Consider the following 20,010-nt stretch of genomic DNA (forward strand, 5'->3'; position numbering starts at 1 on the left):
CTGCTGAACAGGAGCAAGCAGCCAGGGCTAGTGATGCCATGCCAGTCTGGAGGCATGAAGTCACCCTGAGAGTCCTTGCAGGCCTAGGGTTGTCATTGCCAACAAAGACAAATTGATGCAAAGGAGAATGGAAAAGCCTCCATATCTCTATTTTGCCTTAAGTTGGTTTTGATGCCAGCAGAGTGAGAAAATGCCAGAGGCTCTGGGTGGGTGCCCCATCGTAAATGCACCAAACAATTCCTAAAGATTTTCCAAAACACTACTCTGTCGATAAATTGCAGCACTTTGAATTAGCACTATGCCTTTATATATAAGGGAGAGATTGTACACCATTCAGTGGCACTAGACGAATTCGTTTCTTAACCAGTTGCTTTCTAGACTGGCTCCAATATTTAGTAAAACAGAGATTTTTAAAGCTATAATAGAATTATGAGAAATTAGGTTGGAATTAGATGTTAGCTTTTTATTGTGGTGATGACAAACATGATAAATCTATTTATTTCTATGCTACAACAATTTTGTTATAGCTTTAGTAAAATTATGATAAACTGCAAAGAGTTGAGGATTCAGTTCTTGTGGCAGCAATAATTAGAAAATATGGTCATTAAAAATATAGAAAAGAGTTCCCACATTACTTGCCTGCCTTGCCACTGTTAAGCATAGTTATTTTCTGAACATTAAGCAAGGCTGATTGGAACCCAAACTACATGTGATACGTAAATTTCTCCTACTCCTTAACAATGGAGAAATGGAGACTGCAGTCTTGATCAGAGGACTCTGGGGAGGGGCTGCTGAACTATTCTCTTTCCAGTCGTTTTCTGCTCAATGTCACCCACAGAACAAAAGATGTCGGTAGAAAAGCAGATGAGAGTGATATTGAAGAGAAAAATGGCTGGGTATGAAAGGGTTATGTAGCACACACACAGATACCCCCAGTCACCTGCTCAACATTTCAGCATTTTTTAAAATTAAAGGAGAAATATTTGCAACTGAACATGGTGTCATTTGGGCCAACATCACTGTATTAGTTAAAATAACAGATTAAAATAACCACTTATCAATCATGATCTTTAAAGTCAAACCCCAATGTATTGTTTCCTTTCCCACCACTATCAAGAACTCACTTCCTGTCTCCCAAGAGGCCCCTTTCATTGGATGGCAACTAGGCTCAATCTCAAGCAGGTGTGTAGAGAAATCTTATTTAGGCTGATTTGGATATATTTTATTCTTTCAGGTACAGTGCCTGCTCATCCTCAAGTGCTCATCGCATCAGTTATAAGGGATCATTAAACCATTGCTTGATACACACATTTTCAGATACAGTTTGTCATTTCAGGAATGTGTCTTGGAAATCCTCACGTTCGCATGCGTCTTCTCTCCTTCTCTTGCATGCAGCCTGAAAATTAATCATGTCTGGTTTGTGTTAAATCATTGCTTTTTTTCTATGTCTGAACAACAAACTATGGTTACGTTCCCTTGTCTCTAAATTAGGATTACATTGTATGCTTGGATCCTGATTTGGAAGAAAGAGAACAAATCAGAGTTTGTAATGCACATGAAAAAACAAACCATGGTATGTCACAAGAATGATTTGTTTCCAACCTGTTTGTGATAGTATAAGGGACGTCCAAAGCCATAACCCTTGATTGCATATGTATTGAGTGGTATGCATTTTTATCCATCTTGATGTGCTCACCAAAATGTTAATCCTTTCTTTAGAAGCCTAGACTTAGAGTACCTTTAAATTATGAAGCTATTGTCAAGACTGCTAGCCATCCTTACCTCCTCCATTAGCTTCACCTCAGTCCTTCATTTCTAGAAGAAATTACATTTTGTCTACAAAATCTCATACAGATAAAACAGCATTTCTAATCCTTCCTTAGCTCCTATCTTGTGATTTGCTTACAAAAACATCATTACTAATAGCGACAACACAGAACATGCAGGTCTTCAGTTACTGTGGCTCACTGTGGCAGGTCCTACTACACTGCTGCTCAAAGATGGGATAAAGGGCTGCAGAAACGTATACTGAAAACCATGCACATTTCAAGGTGTCTCCTGATGTGGTTTTTAAGGCACTGTATGCAAGTTCTCTTTAGAGAACAGAAAAAATGTTGTCTAATATGCAAAGCCTTCTACTGGATCGTAAGTGTGGAAAATACAAAAACCACATAAAGTAAGCACAGAAAAATGTTTAATGCCAGTAAATTTGGCTGAAAGGAACTGACCTTTTCAGTGCCTCATCTTGACGCATCATATTATTTTTGGCAAAGATTTTAATACAAAGATAATTTAGTAAAATACCAAGGAACAGAATAACAACATTTAAGTATAGAGCAATGATGGATAATGACAATGAACTCGGTGCAATATATAGCTAAAGCAGGCTGTAACATTGGTCACCAGCAACCGCACAATTAAAATGACAACACAATGAATAACTAATCTGCACTTTATATTCATAGCACTTTCAAGTATATAGCCAAAGCGCAAAATGATTTCTAGAATACCTCTTCAAAGCTTTCCAGCATATGCTTCTGTAAGCGATACAAAAACAAAAAGTTGAAGAAAATATATTCAAACATTTTGAATAACTTATCGCCACAGCTAATCTCCAAATTATGTTTTGTGCAAAGTAAATTTCAGTCTTGCACAGGTCTCCTGATAATATCGTGAATAGCGCTCTGCAAAAATATTATAAAACTGCATAATAAAACAACAATGTATCAACATCTTTAATAATAAATAAATAAATAAATCAGTATGGCCCATTACAGAAGCACAATTTTACTATTTTGCATTATAAATGAAACACTAGCTCCTGGTCAATGACATATACTAGGAAACAATTCAGTGCAAGAGTCAGTCACAGCCATGACTTCTCCCATTGGCTAGAACAAAGGAAAGGCAAGCCTGTTTCTGCTGCATAAATTAAGTGGAAAACTTAATGCACGTTTTGCCTTCTATCTAGAAGGCCTAAATAATTGTTAAGAGGGAGCGAGAGAGCTGGGAATCCTAATGGGTACAGGTGGCACGCCTAATTTCTGGACAAAACCCAGACAATATGGCAATCTTAGCCATGCTGCTCATTGGGTTTCCTTAGGCCAGTATGTCTTGCTTTGCTGAATCTCATTCACGGGGCTGTTGTATGCATGACATGAAAGAGAGAATCTCATTCACAGGGCTGTTGTATGCATGACATGAAAGAGAGAATCATGTATGCTGCCTTGAGCTTGTTAGATGAAGGATGGGATAAAATTCTAATATATAAATTATACAAAGAGCAAGCAAAGTAGAAACTTTAGCAATATGTAATAATACCAAGGTAGATGTGTGATTCCAGCAGTAATCCTGGTTATGAAAACAGAGGAGTGATGTATTTTTAATATAGCATGAAGGGCATAAAGATAATTTTGCTGTAGAATTTAAAGTAAGATTTGCAGTTGGCCACTTCAGCCTCTCAATTTACAAGACCCCCATCACTAGAAATAGAGCTAAGCTGTTTAGTGATGGGTGGAAGGAACTGAGAAATGAGAATCTAAGCATTACTGCATTCTAAAACCTTCAGTATTTTCAAAATTGGAAAACAGATTTAGATGGTGCATTAGCGAAAGGAACCGACATACATGCCTGCCTGAGGACATAAACTCTGACCCCATACTCCTCAATAGTCCTCCATTAAAAGCTAAAATGTTGTTTGTTTTTTTGCACTTAAAAGACTTAAAAATACGTACTCTCTGCTATGGAGCTTTAGGTAATACACATAGGTTTCCAGGTCCCATCAAGACACTGACCTGACCAAGATCAGACCTCAGACCATGATCCGGACTGGAGCCTATCACTTACAGAAGCTGTAGTAATTTAAATGACAAGACTGTAAACTGGTAATTACTCATGTACTTATAATAAACATGTACACTAGAGGCATTTCTAGAACCCTGAGGATGAAACTAAAATTAATGAATGACAACCACAACATTTCACACTAATAAATATCTCTGAAGGCATCCAAAAAAACAAAAATTGAGGAGAAAAATGGGATCATGATTTACAAGGACAGGTATCAGAAAAAAGAGATTCTCTCTGTAATAGGGAGATGGAACATATGCATCACTACAGGAGACGCAGACCCTTGAACTAACAAATCAGACTTAGATGCAAAAGAAGGACAGGCATCAGGAAAGAATAAGCCAACATTCAGTGACCACCCAGCCAAGGGAAGAATACCACAGGTCATGTTCATGGCATATGGAATTCTACACTAAGAAAAAACAATCCTGCAAAATGAGGGCATCATAATTTAGTATAATTAGTATACAGGCTCAGAGGAGATATAACACTGCCTAATCTCTTCACATATTATTTTCCTCTCTCTTTTATTTTCAAGACAACCATATGTCTAACTGTGTTAACCATAGTTAACCATAGTTTCAAAGTGTAGCCATGTTTGTCTGCAGTAGAACAGCAAGATTCAAGTTCAGTAGCACCTTAGAGACCAGCAAGATTTTGGGGGTATGAGCTTTCAAGAGTCAAAGCTCCCTTCCTCCGATATTACCCATGACTCCAAATACAAATCAATTGCCAAGGTCAAGTAGTAAAAGATCTTGCTACTCTAATTAAATCAGAAACAAGAAAGGCAGGCTGCCCTTGCACAGGTCAAACAATTAGAACCTAGCTGCTAAAGTAAATATATTTAGGGAAGAATATCAGGTTGCAATTGCACAGGTCCAGTACCTTGAAAACTTATTGCTAATTAATATAGGATGTAAAATCCATGCTTTGATTCATAAATAAATCTAGTTTCCTTTTGTAATAGGATCAGTTCAATGTTTTGCATTTGAAAGGGCTTTTTTTTTATGGCAGGATAGAATTATAAACTTCATCTCATTCACATTGTGACCTGCCTGCATGTAATGCCCAACCAGTGGTGAATTTTCAACAGCATTATTCACTCTTGACTGGTGCTTCAGCACCCGGGTCCTAATTGCCCTAGTCCTAATTGCAGCCTGCCTTTCTTGTTTCTGATTTAATTAGAGTAGCAAGACCTTTTACTACTTGACCTGTGCTGCTGCAGCCTGACACTAGATATAAATTATGGTGCAACACATGGTAGGATAAGGACTCATGATCCTTTCTGATTGAATATACTGGCTTTTGTATGTGCTTCTACTGAGACTGGGGTGAGTCTTCCCGCAGCTCTATATTATGCATCTATGCAATTTATACATAATGTATGATTGTTTATCATCATTTGTGTATGTCTTGAATTTGTATTTGGTCCCACTATAGCCTATTGGTTTTGAAAAAGAACTATTCGAAACGCGGCAGCTTGCATCTGGACTACACGTCTCTATGGCTTATGGAATTCTAGAATGTTTGGATTATCCAGGAACTATATGACTATTCAAAGTCTTAGAAGATGATGCTGTTAAAGTGCTGCACTCCATTTGCCAGCAAATTTGGAAAACGCAACAGTGGCCACAGGATTGGAAAAGGTCAGTATACATTCCAATCCCAAAGAAGGGCAATGCCAAGGAATGTTCAAACTATCGCACAATTGCACTCATATCACACGCTAGCAAGGTCATGCTCAAGATCCTACAAGCTAGGCTTCAACAGTACATGGATAGAGAACTGCCAGAAGTACAAGCTGGGTTTCGAAGAGGTAGAGGAACGAGAGATCAAATTGCCAACATTCGCCAGACCACCTCACATGTCTCTTGAGAAACCTGTATAAGGGCCAAGAAGCGACAGTTAGAACCGGATATGGAACAACTGATTGGTTCAGCATAGGAAAAGGAGTACGACAAGGATGTATATTGTCACCTTGCTTATTTAATATATATGCAGAGTACATCATGCGAAATGCTGGCCTGGATGAATCACAAGCGGGAATTAAGATTGCTGGGGAAAAGATCAACAACCTCAGATATGCAGATGATACCACTCTAATGGCTGAAAGTGAAGAGGATCTAAAGAGCCTCTTGCTCAGAGTAAAAGAGGAGAGCGCAAAAGTGGGCTTGAAGCTCAACATCAAAAAAACTAAGATCATGGCATCCGGCCCCATCACTCCTTGGCAAATAGAAGGGGAAGTCGTGGAAGTAGTGACAGACTTCACGTTCCTGGGATCCCAGATCACCGCAGACTGTGACTGCAGCCATGAAATTAAAAGACGCCTGCTCCTTGGGAGGAAAGCGATGGCGAACCTAAACAGCATGATAAAAAGTAGAGACATCACCCTGCCAACAAAAGTCCGCATGGTCAAAGCAATGGTATTCCCAGTAGTCATGTATGGCTGCGAGAGTTGGACTATAAGGAAGGCCGAGCGCCGAAGAATAGATTCTTTTGAACTATGGTGCTGGAGAAGACTCTTGAGAGTCCCTTGGACTGCAAAAAGATCAAATCAGTCAATCCTAAAAGAAATCAACCCTGACTGTTCCCTGGAAGGCCAGATAATGAAACTGAAGCTCAAATACTTTGGCCACCAAATGAGAAGGGAGCACTCCCTGGAGAAGACCCTGATGCTGGGAAAGATTGAAGGTCAAAGAAGACGGGGACGGCAAAGGATGAGATGGTTAGACAGTGTCATCGATGCAACGAACATGAAATTGAGCCAACTTCAGAGGACGGCGGAAGACAGGAGGGCCTGGCGGGAGATGATCCATGGGGTCGCGAAGAGTCGGACTCGACTGTGCGACTGAACAACAACAACAATATGAGTCCACTCCATGATGAATGCTCGTCAAGTTGGACTATGATATCACAATACAACTAGAATGACACACATTGAAATTTTTGGGACTTTATTCTTCTTTCTATATATTTGGGGGGGGGGTGTATGTGTGTGTGTGTATATATATATAAAAACCAAAAAAGAAAGGGAATAAAAACCAAAAAAGAAAGGGAACCATAAAAACCAAAAAAGAAAGGGAACCAGCGTACAAGAATAGGAACAAGGCAAAAAAAACCACTGGCTGAGGATAAACTATATATAGTTTGTATGCTGGTTCCCTTTCTTTTTTGGTTTTTATCCAGCCATCAGAAACAATGGAGAATGGGGCATCTTCTTTGGGGGCCCAATAGCATTGGACCCCTGGTTCAATCTTTTTTAAATTTGGGGGGTCTTTTGAGGAGAGGCACCAGAAACTACATTGAAATTTTGGTGCCTCGACTTCAAAACATGCCCCCCCAGACCCCTGAATACCCCCAGATAGATTCCACATTGACTATAATGGTCGCATGGGGGGGGGGAATAAGGATTTAAAAAACAAAAACAAACCCACACACGAATCCAAATACCATACCAGTATTGGAATTCAGATTTTTTGGGGGGTAGTCCCAAAATTTTGGGGGTCCAATATATCTGAATCCAAAACATTCTGATTTTTTTTGTGCACACCCCAGACAGAACAATATGTTCAGTTTCTATCATCTTGTTAATCGCATGTCCCTAGAAATAGTTTATTTTTAAAAGAAAACTATAATAGCATAATGGCTTTCTGCTGCAAACTATAGACAAAATTTTCACAGCCTTTTATGTTGTCAACTGCAATATACATCCTGCATTTATGCATTTCACAAAGATGCAAAGTCTATTTCTCTTAACACCCATGTAGATTTTTCCATTAAGTTCAATTTCCTGGAGATTTGTCAAACCCAAGTTCTTGATTTTTTTCTGAACTGAAACACAGTATTTACTTGAGCTCTTATTAAAAGAGCATCTCATCTCCATGTGAAAAAAAAATCTTCTGGATAGAAAACGTCAGTGCTATAATTAATTCACATAAACTAAAACAAAACAAAACTGTCCATCTGGAAATATATGGCTCACAAATGCACTTTTATCACTTTGTGACTGTAACAGGGCAACTGACTGGCCATTGTGTGAAACAGGATGGACCACTGCTCTGACCCAGCAGAGCTCTTCTTATGTTCAACACTGCTTCAATGTTGTTCCTACTCAAGTTTTGAAGTATATACTAGAAAAGCCCAGTCTTTATTTATACAGAACTAGAAATAAGGCCCGTTGTGGAAATAAATACAACGGGATCGAGAAAGAGGCTCTGGGAGAGTGCTCTGGCTTTGGGCAAACAGTGTCAGTCTGCTTTTAAAACATGAATCTGGGACCTGCACACCACCAGAATACAGCAGATTCCATATGCAACTGACATTCCAACTGCCTTGCGGGGGGGGGGGAGTTTGAGGTGTGGAATGGAGTGAAGTCCAATCAGCTTCCATATGCAAAAGACCAGGTTGTCGCAGCAGTTGTGGTGTGGGCGGGACCCGGGCTTTGCCTTCTGATTGGTGGCGATATATGCTGAGGAGCAGTGCCATCAGCCATACACTAAGGGAGTGCATTTTAGAATTAGAACTTTGGCACCCACTATTCAATTATATATAAGGAGAGATAAAATCCTGATACAGTCCCAAAGACTTTTATTTCAAATGCTAAGAATAAACTAATGAAGATAATTCATTTCTTTTATCTGACATTCTTAAAACTATTCAATTTTCAGTCTTACATTTATGAATCAGCCAGTCCTATTCAACCACCATACATAGACAAGAATTACACAATTTCAGCTAAATAACATCTGACTGTTGTATAGCTGAATGCTGATGAGCTGAGTGTCTGCAACAGGGCCATTTCATACATCATGACATTCCTAAATTATATTATTGGTTCAAGTAGAAGAGAAAAAACATCAGACAACACAATCACGTGATGAATGTCTGCATGTGTGCCATCCATGTATAATATGTACCATTTTTGTTCCTCTGCAACAAAATGTCTACCTGAACCCACCCCCCACTGCTGCCACACCAACACCATATTAAGGATAGGATTAGACTTCCTGACTTTTTCCAAGGCTGCAAATGCTGCAGCCAGATATAATAAAACAGCACTTAAGTAGATCAGTAAGTACGATTCAGAGAACAGACTGAAAACATAACATAAGCAGAGCAGATTCTTTTGAATTACAATCTACAAAACCAGCACAACTTTCCAAGAAACCTTTCTCTGCTTAAAAATACAGGTGAAAAACATCCGAATTCTAATTTAAAAGGGACTGTTTTCTGCACTAATCCACAGTAATCAACTGATTTCATTTGCCTATATAAAATTTCAACAGAGTATGTTCCCTGTGCAGCTTGAATATGGAGATATCTATCAGATGCGTGTTTCATGCTTTCAAATACAGATGGCACGCAGCATTGTAATAAAAGACTGTCTCACCCTTGGGCACACTCTTGCCTTTCTGTTGTTTTGTATTCTACTGCTACTTGTGTTTCTTGATGTATAAAATCTCTCTTCTCAACAGACAAGCTGAGTAATCCCTGAACAAATGTTCTTCTAAAATTACCTAACAATTGCTTAAAGGGTTGGGTTTTTAACATTTCTAGTAGAATATAGTATGTAGGAGATTTTTATCTTTAATACTCTATTCCTTACCCCCTTCCCCACCAGTCCTCAATACAATCCTGGCACTAGGCTTCAAACTTGAAAAATCAGCCTTCTTAAGCCCTAGGGAAGAAATTAGTTGTGCTCTAGACACTGCCATTCTCCTTACGCTCACCTAAATTGGTGTGTGTGTGTGAGAAAGAAAGAATTTTTAAAAACAGTATTAAACTCAGTAGAAGATACAACACCTTTAATCGATTCAAGTAGCGTCTTGTGTGGACAACTAAAAGGTCTTGTTCAGTGGCTTCTCGAGCTTGTACAATCACGTCATCTGCAATGAGTTTGTCTTCTGAATGGAAAAAGAAAACAAATGGTAATCACTAACATGAAAAGGTAATCTGCCTTTCAACACAACAAATACCAGCACATGAGACTATCTACTACACAAGCAGTGATTTAAACAAACACTGAATACATAGCCGTGACACTTCATATGTGTATCATAATATAATACATTCACAAAGATTAAAATTTAAGTAGATTTTATGTTCGTTTTAAAATTTATATTAAAATGATAATGAAAAAGGAAAACATATGAAGCAAAAGAAAATAATGTCAACAGGCCTTCATATTCCAAACATAGATGATTCTACCCTCACACCATTAATTATTTACCTCAGATCTTTACTGTGATTTACTACAAAATCCACAGCTAGGCACTAAATCATTAGCGCAGAAAATGCCAAAACTCAAAGAACAATAATTACTTAGAGAGGTGTGATAATAACATTTAGGATTAATTGGAACATTTAACATTGTCAACCCCCTGTTGATATTTAATTTGCAGAAGCCTGGAAACAGCTATTACTGACGCTTTCTATCAACAAGTACCTTACCCAAAACTTAATTTGGATACTTATGATAATTTTTTTCAGAAACAGGAAGGCAGTATCATAAAAGCGTTATTGGTAAAATAAAAAAGTGTTATTAACCCAAACAAAAATTAATTTTAATTTTGTTTGTTGCAGCGTGGTCTGTTTTTACCAAACAAGTTTGCAGATTTTTGAACATTTACTCAGTACACTGGAAAACATGACTGGTCAGAGTCAGAAAAACATGTAAAAATGGCATCTCTCATGTACTCCCTTGGAGTCAGTATGACAAATTACTATCTGTACTCAATGTTAGTTTATCAGTACAGTGCCTCACAGATCATTTTCAAGTTTCTTTCTTCTCTAAACAAATTCAAATGTTTCTATTTGTAATGATTCCTTGTTTTATGAGTGTGTGTGTGCCTTTAAATGCTTGGTTGGAGTGCATGGTTAGTAGACTAGAGTGATTGAGAGAAATGTGCTGTGATTGGTGGATGACAGAGTGTGGGAGGGGTTTTTGAAGTGAATCTGTGTGGGTGTGTGAGTGTGTCAGTTATGAGAGAAAAAGTTGTTGGAATTGTTCAGTTAGAGAGTTCAGTCAGTGAGAGTTCTGATAGTCTGTGTGGCATCTAAAAGAGTGCAGTATTATGTCTTAAAAAGTGAGACTCTAAAGATCTGGAAGGAAGTTAAAATTACCAAAAGCTTAGCCTGTGTGGCTGCCTATGTGGAAGGTTCCTGTCAGAGTGGGATCTTAATGTCAAAAGAACAGTGTGTGTGATATATTTGACAAATATATTTACAAGTCCCTTATTCCCAAACAGATACAGAATAACCAACTTCATATTTTGTTCTTATAAGGAAGGCCGAGCACCGAATAATAGATTCTTTTGAACTATGGTGCTGGAGGAGACTCTTGAGAGTCCCTTGGACTGCAAGAAGAACAAATCAGTCAATCCTCAAAGAAATCAACCCTGACTGTTCCCTGGAAGGCCAGATAATGAAACTGAAGCTCAAATACTTTGGCCACCAAATGAGACGGGAGCACACACTGGAAAAGACCCTGATGGAGCTGGTCCATGGGGTCGCAAAGAGTCGGACTCGACTGTGCGACTGAACAACAAAAATCCCAGAATTCAGCTCTATCTTTCCTCAGGACCACATAGATCCCTGAAAAGCCCAGACTCTGGGTCACATTACCAATAGCAAAGGAGAGAAGGTTTGGAAGTCCTTACATTCCTAGTGGCAGCAGAAAATACCCAGTTTACAAAAGCAAAGAACACATATAAAGAGAAAACCAGTCCTCCCAAATAAGAGGACACCACACTATTCATTCTCACGACTACTGTTTCTGCACGTGTCTGCAATTACTTTTCAGTTCTGTTAGTATGGCTACCAAGTTTCCCCCATTTCCCATCTGTTCTCAGCCTTTTAAGGGACCTGTGTGTTCTATCTGATAACAGACAGATTTTGATTAACTGGTTTTTATATTTTCAGTTGAAGGCTAATGTTTTCCTCCCAGAAGGCTAAAGGTACAACCAGATACAAACTTCACTCAAAAACTTTTTATCTATGTTTACCTCAGACTTTTTGTTATGTCCGTTGACTGCCTCTAGGCGCCAGCGGTATGCAACCGGAGCTTGGCTCCAAGAGGACAATGGGGACTAGGATCCTGAGACTCCTAGTTAGTACCAATAGGAACTGTGGCGGGAAATTCAAATCCGCCAATTGGACCTGTGGGTGGCACCCGGGGATTGTATATAGTTGGCCGGTTGGCCAGTTATGTCATGTTCTGTTGTGTACGAGTAAACAATGAGCTGACAATCACACCGTGTCCAGTTTCTTCATGCGTCGAACCCACAACACTTTTTCTTTTTGTCTGGTATATCTGGGTTTTTTGGGTGGTGGTGGTGGTGGGATGGAGTGAGGAAATCCACAAATGTTTATGTACATAAAGGCTTTCACAGTTCATTAATTTCTCTTATTATGTGTGGGATGCTAAAAAATTGTTCAAATCTGGCTTTAACTCTACAAATAAATTAACAGATATGTTCATACACATGGAAAACTAGTAACGGGTATGTATTAGCACAAACTTAACTGTATCAATATTCAAAACCTGCTTAAAAAACCTTTTTCATGTAGAACTTAGTGATCTTTCCTATAGAAGGCTGGAAACTTCCAGAGGCTAAGATGAAGCAGAGGCAGAAGCAGAGAAACAGATTTGGGGCTAGGGTTGCCATGTGCCTACTGGATTTGGCTGCCAGAACACCAGTAGCTGACTGGAGAAAGAATTTTTTTAAGTTACCATTAGCAATAGCAAGATGTCACTTCCAGGGAAACTCCAAAGTGACATCGTATTTCTTTAGGAATTGCCAGAGTTTTCAGCCATTCCCAGAAAAGGCTGGGGAAAACACTGACGGCCACCCCCACCCCCGCCTGGCCTCCCTCCCACTGCCCTGGCAAACGTATTTGGGTCTGTGTTCTAGAAACAGATACAGAACCTATCTGATGATACTACTGTAATTACATTGTAGAATAAAGAAAACATATGCTTTTCACACTCTCCAAGGAAGAAGAAAGAACTGCAGAACAGATGCCTTTCCTCAAGATGCATGTAACAAAAAACACTCCACTAGCAATGAGAACTAGAGGTTTCTTATACATTCAGGACTACTGAAATTGTTTCCTTTTAGAGTGCAGTATTGGTCATGTGACCACTTTCTTCCCAGGAGGTAATCAAGCAAAGTTTACTCAAGCAGATTTATTAAGGCTAGAAAGGATTTACTTTTGAACTGCATTTTTCTGTCCTCCTAATCTAGTTAACAGAAATCAGTACTGAACTAAACACTTTTTCACTCAAAAAGACTTTCATGGTGGAATGGAAGTGATTTGTTTTGAAGCCAATGTAAAACATTGCCATGGATACTTCTTGCTTCTGTTGACGCACCATCCGTACATGACATGATTAAAAACAAAGTACAGATGGGGTTTCGTTTGCTACAAGGGCATGTCTGGAGCCCTGTTGTTTCTTCCCTATTGCTTGTGACTGCATAATACTACCTTCTATGAAACCATCTGCTTTATTTCCACCTTTCCCTCCTTCTTTTGATTTCCTAGATTTATGCCAAATGTATTTTATTTAATTAAGACCCTTACACTGAGGGATACAAACTACTGCAATCCTAATGCTTTGTTGCACTGCAAGGTAGCACCCCCAAAAAAAAAAATGTTGAGAAAAGAAACCACTGGATTGGAGATGGGTCCAGTAACTTTGGACAAAATCCAAGTCCCAGAATTGTACTGTCTTTTTTCCACAGTGTAGCACTATGATAATATGGAACAGCCACCATGCCTATCACATCCAGAAACAAAAATGTGCATTACATTTGAGGAATAATAGCACTGCATGACTGGAGAGCGGACCTTCAGCTTCTGAACAAGCCCCAAGCCTCCATGCCTAAGTAGCAGAAAGATGGTGCATCAACAGCATCATAGCATGTAACCAGATTTAAGATTTAGTATCAATTTCTATAAAGTAGATGCACGGAGCAATTTCAGTTTGTAAGTTTCATTAGACCAAATTACCAAATACCATCAGGGTAAGTATTTAAAACACTTTTTAATCTAGTATTGCAACACATGTTTAATGATGCCCATCATAAACAAAATGAACTGTAGTTCACTAGATCAATATTGTTCAATCAGGAATAGAAGTATTTTGCTATAACATACCAGCTATGGGATACCATATGCATTTATTTCACATTATCTTTCAACCTAAATCAGTCAGTAGTGGTGGAAAGCCATTGTTACCTATTGCTATGTTAATTATGACAACCAGACGGACTACTGTAATACTGTCTATGAAAATAGTTAAAAATAGTTTACAAACTGCAGATGATGCCAAATGTGACAACTTGAATGCCACTTATAACTTGCTATCACAAACATGGCAAAACAAAGCTCTACGAACTATACTGGATTCCACTTTGTCTCTAAGCTCAATTCAAAGTATTGGTTTTAACTTTAAAAGCTCTTACCGCTATCTGTTCAATGTATCTGAAAGCCCACCTCTGTCCATATGTTCTCGCCAGTCCAATAAGCATTTGCTAAGGAAACCCATAGTAATTTAGTTCATTTCGTGGGACCCAGGCAAACACCATCAAACTATCACTCCCTGACACAGGAGTTTCCTCCCCAATGGAAGCCCTGAATACCTATTGAAGACCCATCTGCTCCAGCTGGCCTTTAAATAAGCCTTTCATCCCTGGTTTTGAAATGTTATTGGCCTACTATGATTTTACAGCTGTAGTTTTTAATATCCTTTTATATTTTGTGAGTTCTTTGGGGACACCTATCATGTAAGAGTGGCATATAAATTCGCTAAATAAATAAATAAAATGATAGTCAAATATCACTTCTAATTCTTTTTAGAAATATACATCAGTATAAAAAATTAGCACTAATACATAAGAGAAGCCAATGTTGGATCAGGCCAATGGCACATCCAGTCCAACACTCTGTCACACAGTGGCCACAAACACCAGGTGCCATCAGGAGGTCCACCAGTGGGGCCAGAAGACTAGAAGCCCTCCCACTGTTGCTCCTCCCCAAGCATCAAGAATACTGTGCATCACTTGCCCCAGACTGAGAGTTCCTATCCTTGTGGCTAATAGACACTGATGGACCTCTGCTCCATATGTATCTAATTCCCTCTTGAAGCTGTCCATACTTATAGCCGCCACCACCACCTGTATAATAAAATACCATTAACTCTGAGCTAGAACAATTTTAATTTGTGTTAGTTTGGTACTCACAATTATTTGGATAAAAAAACAGATCTGAACAACAGAGATTATACAGCTGTGACATGTAACTAAATTCAATAGCAACCTTATTAACTCCCACTTATTTCCTGTACTTATAGCTAACTTAAACTGAACACCCCAAAATGACATGATATAGCATCTGTCCTCACAGGGACAGATGCTATATCATGGGAAACTATATAAAATTAACATGTGCGCGCACACAAATGCGCATGCACACACACACAAATTATAAATCAGTCTCCATGGCATCTGTCCAAGGATGCTTACAAAATAAAACATAATAAAAGCAAAGCATTACAAGTTATTAATTAAAATCCAGCATTACAGGCCCACCTATAAAAACACAGACCACTGAGCTGCTTAAAATAACAGTTTTCAACTAAAAGTACACTAAAATGGTGTTAAAGCCTTTAATTAAAAGTCTGTAAGCAGAAGTTTCCAGACCATTGCCAAAGGCAGTCCCATATACAGTAAATTAACAATAATGCTTTTCAAGAGATGACCATAATAAAAGCTAGTAAAAGGTACTATGTGCCACAGAGGAGAGCTAGGTCTCCAAGCGTAGGCCAGAAACTAGCAGTACCTCCAAACGACAAGCCTGTTTCTTTGAGGGAGTGCAAGCCCAAACAGCTTTGGTCACTGATCAACAGCACCTCAGTCTTGACTGGATTAAATTGCAGTTAATTGGCACTCATCCATCCCATTACCATTTCCAGGCACCTGTTAAAGACTTCCACAGACCCACCTGACCAAGATGTTAAAAAGAAGTAGAGCTGAGTGTCATATATTGGCGGCACCTCACTGATCTTTCCCAGAGGTTTTACATAGATATTAAACAGCATTAAACAAGATGGACCTGCAGGACGACATGCATAAATGCCACAAGGTCAAGCAGCTGTCCCCCAGCACCACCTTCTGAAATTGGACAGTCAAGTAAGAACAGAACCACCAAAACACAACACTCCCCACTCAGTCATCTCTCCAAAAGGATACCATGGTTGATAGCATCAAACAACGCAGAGAGGTCCAAGAGAATTGATGCACGCTCCTGTCACTCTCCCAGCGAAGATCACCCATCAGGGTGACCAAAGCTGTTTCCATCCCAAACCCAGGCGTGAATTCAGATTGAAACAAGCCTAGATAATCTGTCTTCTCCAAAACCACCTGAAGCTGAATCACTACCACCTGCTCAAGCCCCTTGCTCAAAAGGTGAGCAGTGAGCCAACTGGCCAGATTTAAGCTAGCAGTTGCCTATAAGTCATATACACTGAAAAAGTCATTGTCTTAAACAGATATGCATGCATTTGATACATAAATGCATAATATTGGCCGTGTCCACACTGGCGGCTTGGTGCGATATGGTGCCGCCCAGGGCTCTTTTTGTAGAAAAAGCCCAGCAGGAACTCATTAGCATAATAGGCCACACCCAACAGCAGAAACTCATTAGTATATTAGGCCACACCCCTGACAGCACCGCTCATTAAAACATTAGGCCGCACCCCCATGTTACCAGAAGTGTGATCATCCAGCCACACCCACCTTTTGCTTGTTATTCTGTTTACCTTGTTTGTTGTCAAAACCCAGGCCCTTTTTTGTAACAGGAACTCATTTGCATGTTAGGCCACATACCCCTAATGTAGCCAATCCTAATGAGTTTCTGCTGTTGGGTATGGCTTATTATGCTAATGAGTTCCTGCTGGGCGTGGCCAACTTGGGAGCCAGCCGGAACTCCGTTCCTGTGCGTTCCTGCCCAAAAATAGCCCTGGTGCCGCCTCTAACTGAACTGGTTTAAAGTGCTGTGGGGCATATCAAATACACAGCACGCCCTGCTGTGGGTTACCCATGGAGACATCCCGTGGTAAAGCATCCACATTATTGCAGCGCTTCAGCCACGGACCGCACTTCCAAAAAAATTCCAAAAGTCATGTGTGCGCATAGGAGCACATGCGCATGCAAATGCACATATAAGCAATTTTTTTAAAAAGACGCCTCCCTAGCAGCAGAAGGGATCTGCAGGTTCATACTGCCAAATCCGTTCTACGCACGCTTCCCCATGTTCAGACATCTGGCCATGCGCAATGAATGAGCAGGGAAACCAAAACACCACTTTGGAGGTGGTGGCTTTTTAACCCGGCTCCAAGTCGTCCTCTGACAAGGTGAGTATGCCCGGGGAATGCCTGACAGATGTGGCTGCGTGACCGGGCCCATTTAATCCGTTTGTGAAATGTGCCTATATCGGACCAAACTGCCAGTCTGAACGCAACCATTGTTTATACTATAACAGGAAAGTGTATTGTACATAAAGCAGAAATGCATACAAATTGTTCAACCAACGTATAATCAGAACAAGAATCATGTCCATATGACTAAAAATAACATGCATATAAAAATATTCCTTGCAAATCAAAATAGTACAATTTCTGCAAAAGCGAAGGCACCCAGCCTTGTTCTTACTTTACCTTTCAAGAAATTTATTACTTTTCCCCATTTCCCAGCATCAAATGGATGTAGTTTTTCCAGGCCCATAAATGTAATGTTGTAATCTGGAGAATACACAATAGGCCAGCATGTTGGTGGGATATCGTGATATAGTTCTGTCTTGTGAGGCCTTATAGAAAAAAAAACATTATTACAAGAAGTGAAAAATACTTATTTGGGAAAATATCTCTCTTATAAATGCTTTAAAATTACAACGTAATTTAGTTAGGAATTTAGACAAATGTTTATTTGTAGTTTGCTTTTTAATTTTTTCTTACGTTTTTGACCTTCAGAGTATCCTACTTGGAAAAATGTACATAAAGGGAAAATGAGAGAAAAGCCAGCAAAGGGATGGGGAGGATAAATGGGATAAAATGGAGAAAAACCTTTATCCATTTCCATAAACATAAAGATCCTGAGAGACTGCCATTTTCTACACCAAGAGATGTCTGTGGTATTATTTCTTCTGAAGTATTATTTGTCATATTCTAATTTCCTTTTGTAGATGATACTTCAACAACTCATCAGCATTTGCAGCAATTTCTGTAATCTCATTTTGTAAGCTTCCAGTAGCGTTCCAGAAAATGAGAATCTGGTTCATTTATTTACGGGCCTAGGGAATCCTTATATTATGCCATCTTGTGTTCTTTATTTTGGCTGCTGGCAAAACAGTAGACTGAATTTAATGTAGACTTTAGCTTGTTAAAAATGTGAAAGTATTTATGCTCAGATAACATTTCCTACAGTTGATCTCCCTTACTGTCCCTTTTTCCTTTCCAACTGTTTCCACGTTGGAATACAACTAAATACAATTTAGTTAAAAATGGGTTTTAAGGTTCATTTTATCTGGTACAATCCTATCTTACATACATAAGGCAAGAACATGGCTATTGGTCTACACAGCTGCACTCAAGGGCTACAAGACATATCTTTGGCAATGCAGAGCCACTGAATACGTCTGGCAGTAGCAACCCAAGTATGAGTAACTACAATGTAGCATATGTAGCTACTCCTATCCAGCTCCGATACTGGCACAGCCTCCGTGTTATTGCTTCCACTATCATGAGGCAGGGCCAAATACATTACTTCCATCTAAATATTCCAGAGCCAATAGGATGAGGAAAGGGCTATAAATAACATTATTAAATGAGGTGCTGGGTGTATTGGATCATAGTACTAATGACCATTCCCAATAAAAATTACAATAAATGATATCAAAGCCAAATGAATGCAAGACTTCATATCCAAATTATTTCTGTGAGAGTATTTGATCTGTAAAACAGTAGGAGGGCTTCTAGTGTCCTGGCCTCACTGGTACATCTCTTGATGGCACCTGGTATTTTTGGCCACTGTGTGACAGTGTTGGATTAAATGGGCCGCTGGCCTGATCCAACACTGGCTTCTGTTATGTTCTTACTTTCTGAATAACAGCTGTTTTCATCATTTAGTAAAATAAACTTCAATACATGTTACCATTATACAATAAAAAGGCAAGAATTCTAATATTTCTATCATGTTCAGTACGATGAGGAAGGAGAACATAATATATTTTATGTACTAACATTCATTCAAAAAACTAAAGGATTAACTTCTTCCATATATCCATTGCCTATACACTCTCTGCATTTTTAATTTAAAAATCATAGGAAATATCTGATATTAAAGTTGATTTTACTGTTTCTAAATGATATTGTTTCTAAATTGTTTAATTCTTAACTAATTGCCATAAACAAATAAAATATGTTCAAAAAGACAAAAACAGTATTATGCTTTAAAGTCCAGATGAGTCTTCTGTTGCTTATCTTGTTCAAATCAGAAATATGGCACCATCACACAATTGCTGCATTTTTCTAATAAATACTTATTTTTGATTGAGTTGAAAGGAGGCTAAATCTTTCATATTGGGAAAAGTGCTTTCATTTTCAGTATTTGTATAATATAGCTATTACTTGTGACAACAACCTATTATTGTCAGAAAATGAGAAAAACTTAATAAGAATGCTTAAGGTCTCCAATGTGACTGAACATTATTTTCTTTAAATAACCATTCTTCAAATGTTTAAATTATAAGAATGAAGCAAAGAGACAGATTAGAGATTTTTATCATAAGATTAGTTGATGATGAGATACAACCTTATACAAAAAAGTATTTTATTCACACAACTGGAACTAGACCTAGAAAAATGATTTTGGATAAATCAAAGAAGCAGAAGAAAGCTAAGATTTTTGCATGCCATAGAAGTAGTTATTTTCGATGATGTCTTGTTTTAAATCATATATAGATGCTAGTCTGCAGTGGAGACCACAAGAGATTTGTGAATATTGGGCATGTAAAATCTAAAATGCAGGAAGAGAAGTAGTAGGAGTGCACGGAGCACAATCAATGTGCACTACATTTTAAGCTGTTAACCTGAACCAGGAAGCC

The 20,010-nt window shown here is 38.8% G+C and overlaps 1 protein-coding gene across 1 annotated transcript in view; it reads right to left on the reverse strand.

Moving 5' to 3' along the window:
• Positions 1 to 17,633, reverse strand: part of HDAC11 (histone deacetylase 11) — a 66,655-nt gene extending 49,022 nt beyond the window's left edge. Inside the window, exons 1-2 of the mRNA XM_015428947.1 lie at positions 17,567 to 17,633; positions 9,652 to 9,752 (exon numbers count right to left, since the gene is read on the reverse strand). Coding sequence (XP_015284433.1) covers positions 9,652 to 9,752; positions 17,567 to 17,633 — 168 coding nt within the window. The remainder of the gene's footprint in view (positions 1 to 9,651; positions 9,753 to 17,566) is intronic.
• Between the last annotated feature and the right edge of the window lie 2,377 nt (positions 17,634 to 20,010).

Source organism: Gekko japonicus, unplaced genomic scaffold, assembly GCF_001447785.1.
Source record: "Gekko japonicus isolate JY-2015 unplaced genomic scaffold, Gekko_japonicus_V1.1 scaffold695, whole genome shotgun sequence".
Classification (NCBI taxonomy): Eukaryota; Metazoa; Chordata; class Lepidosauria; order Squamata; family Gekkonidae; genus Gekko; species Gekko japonicus.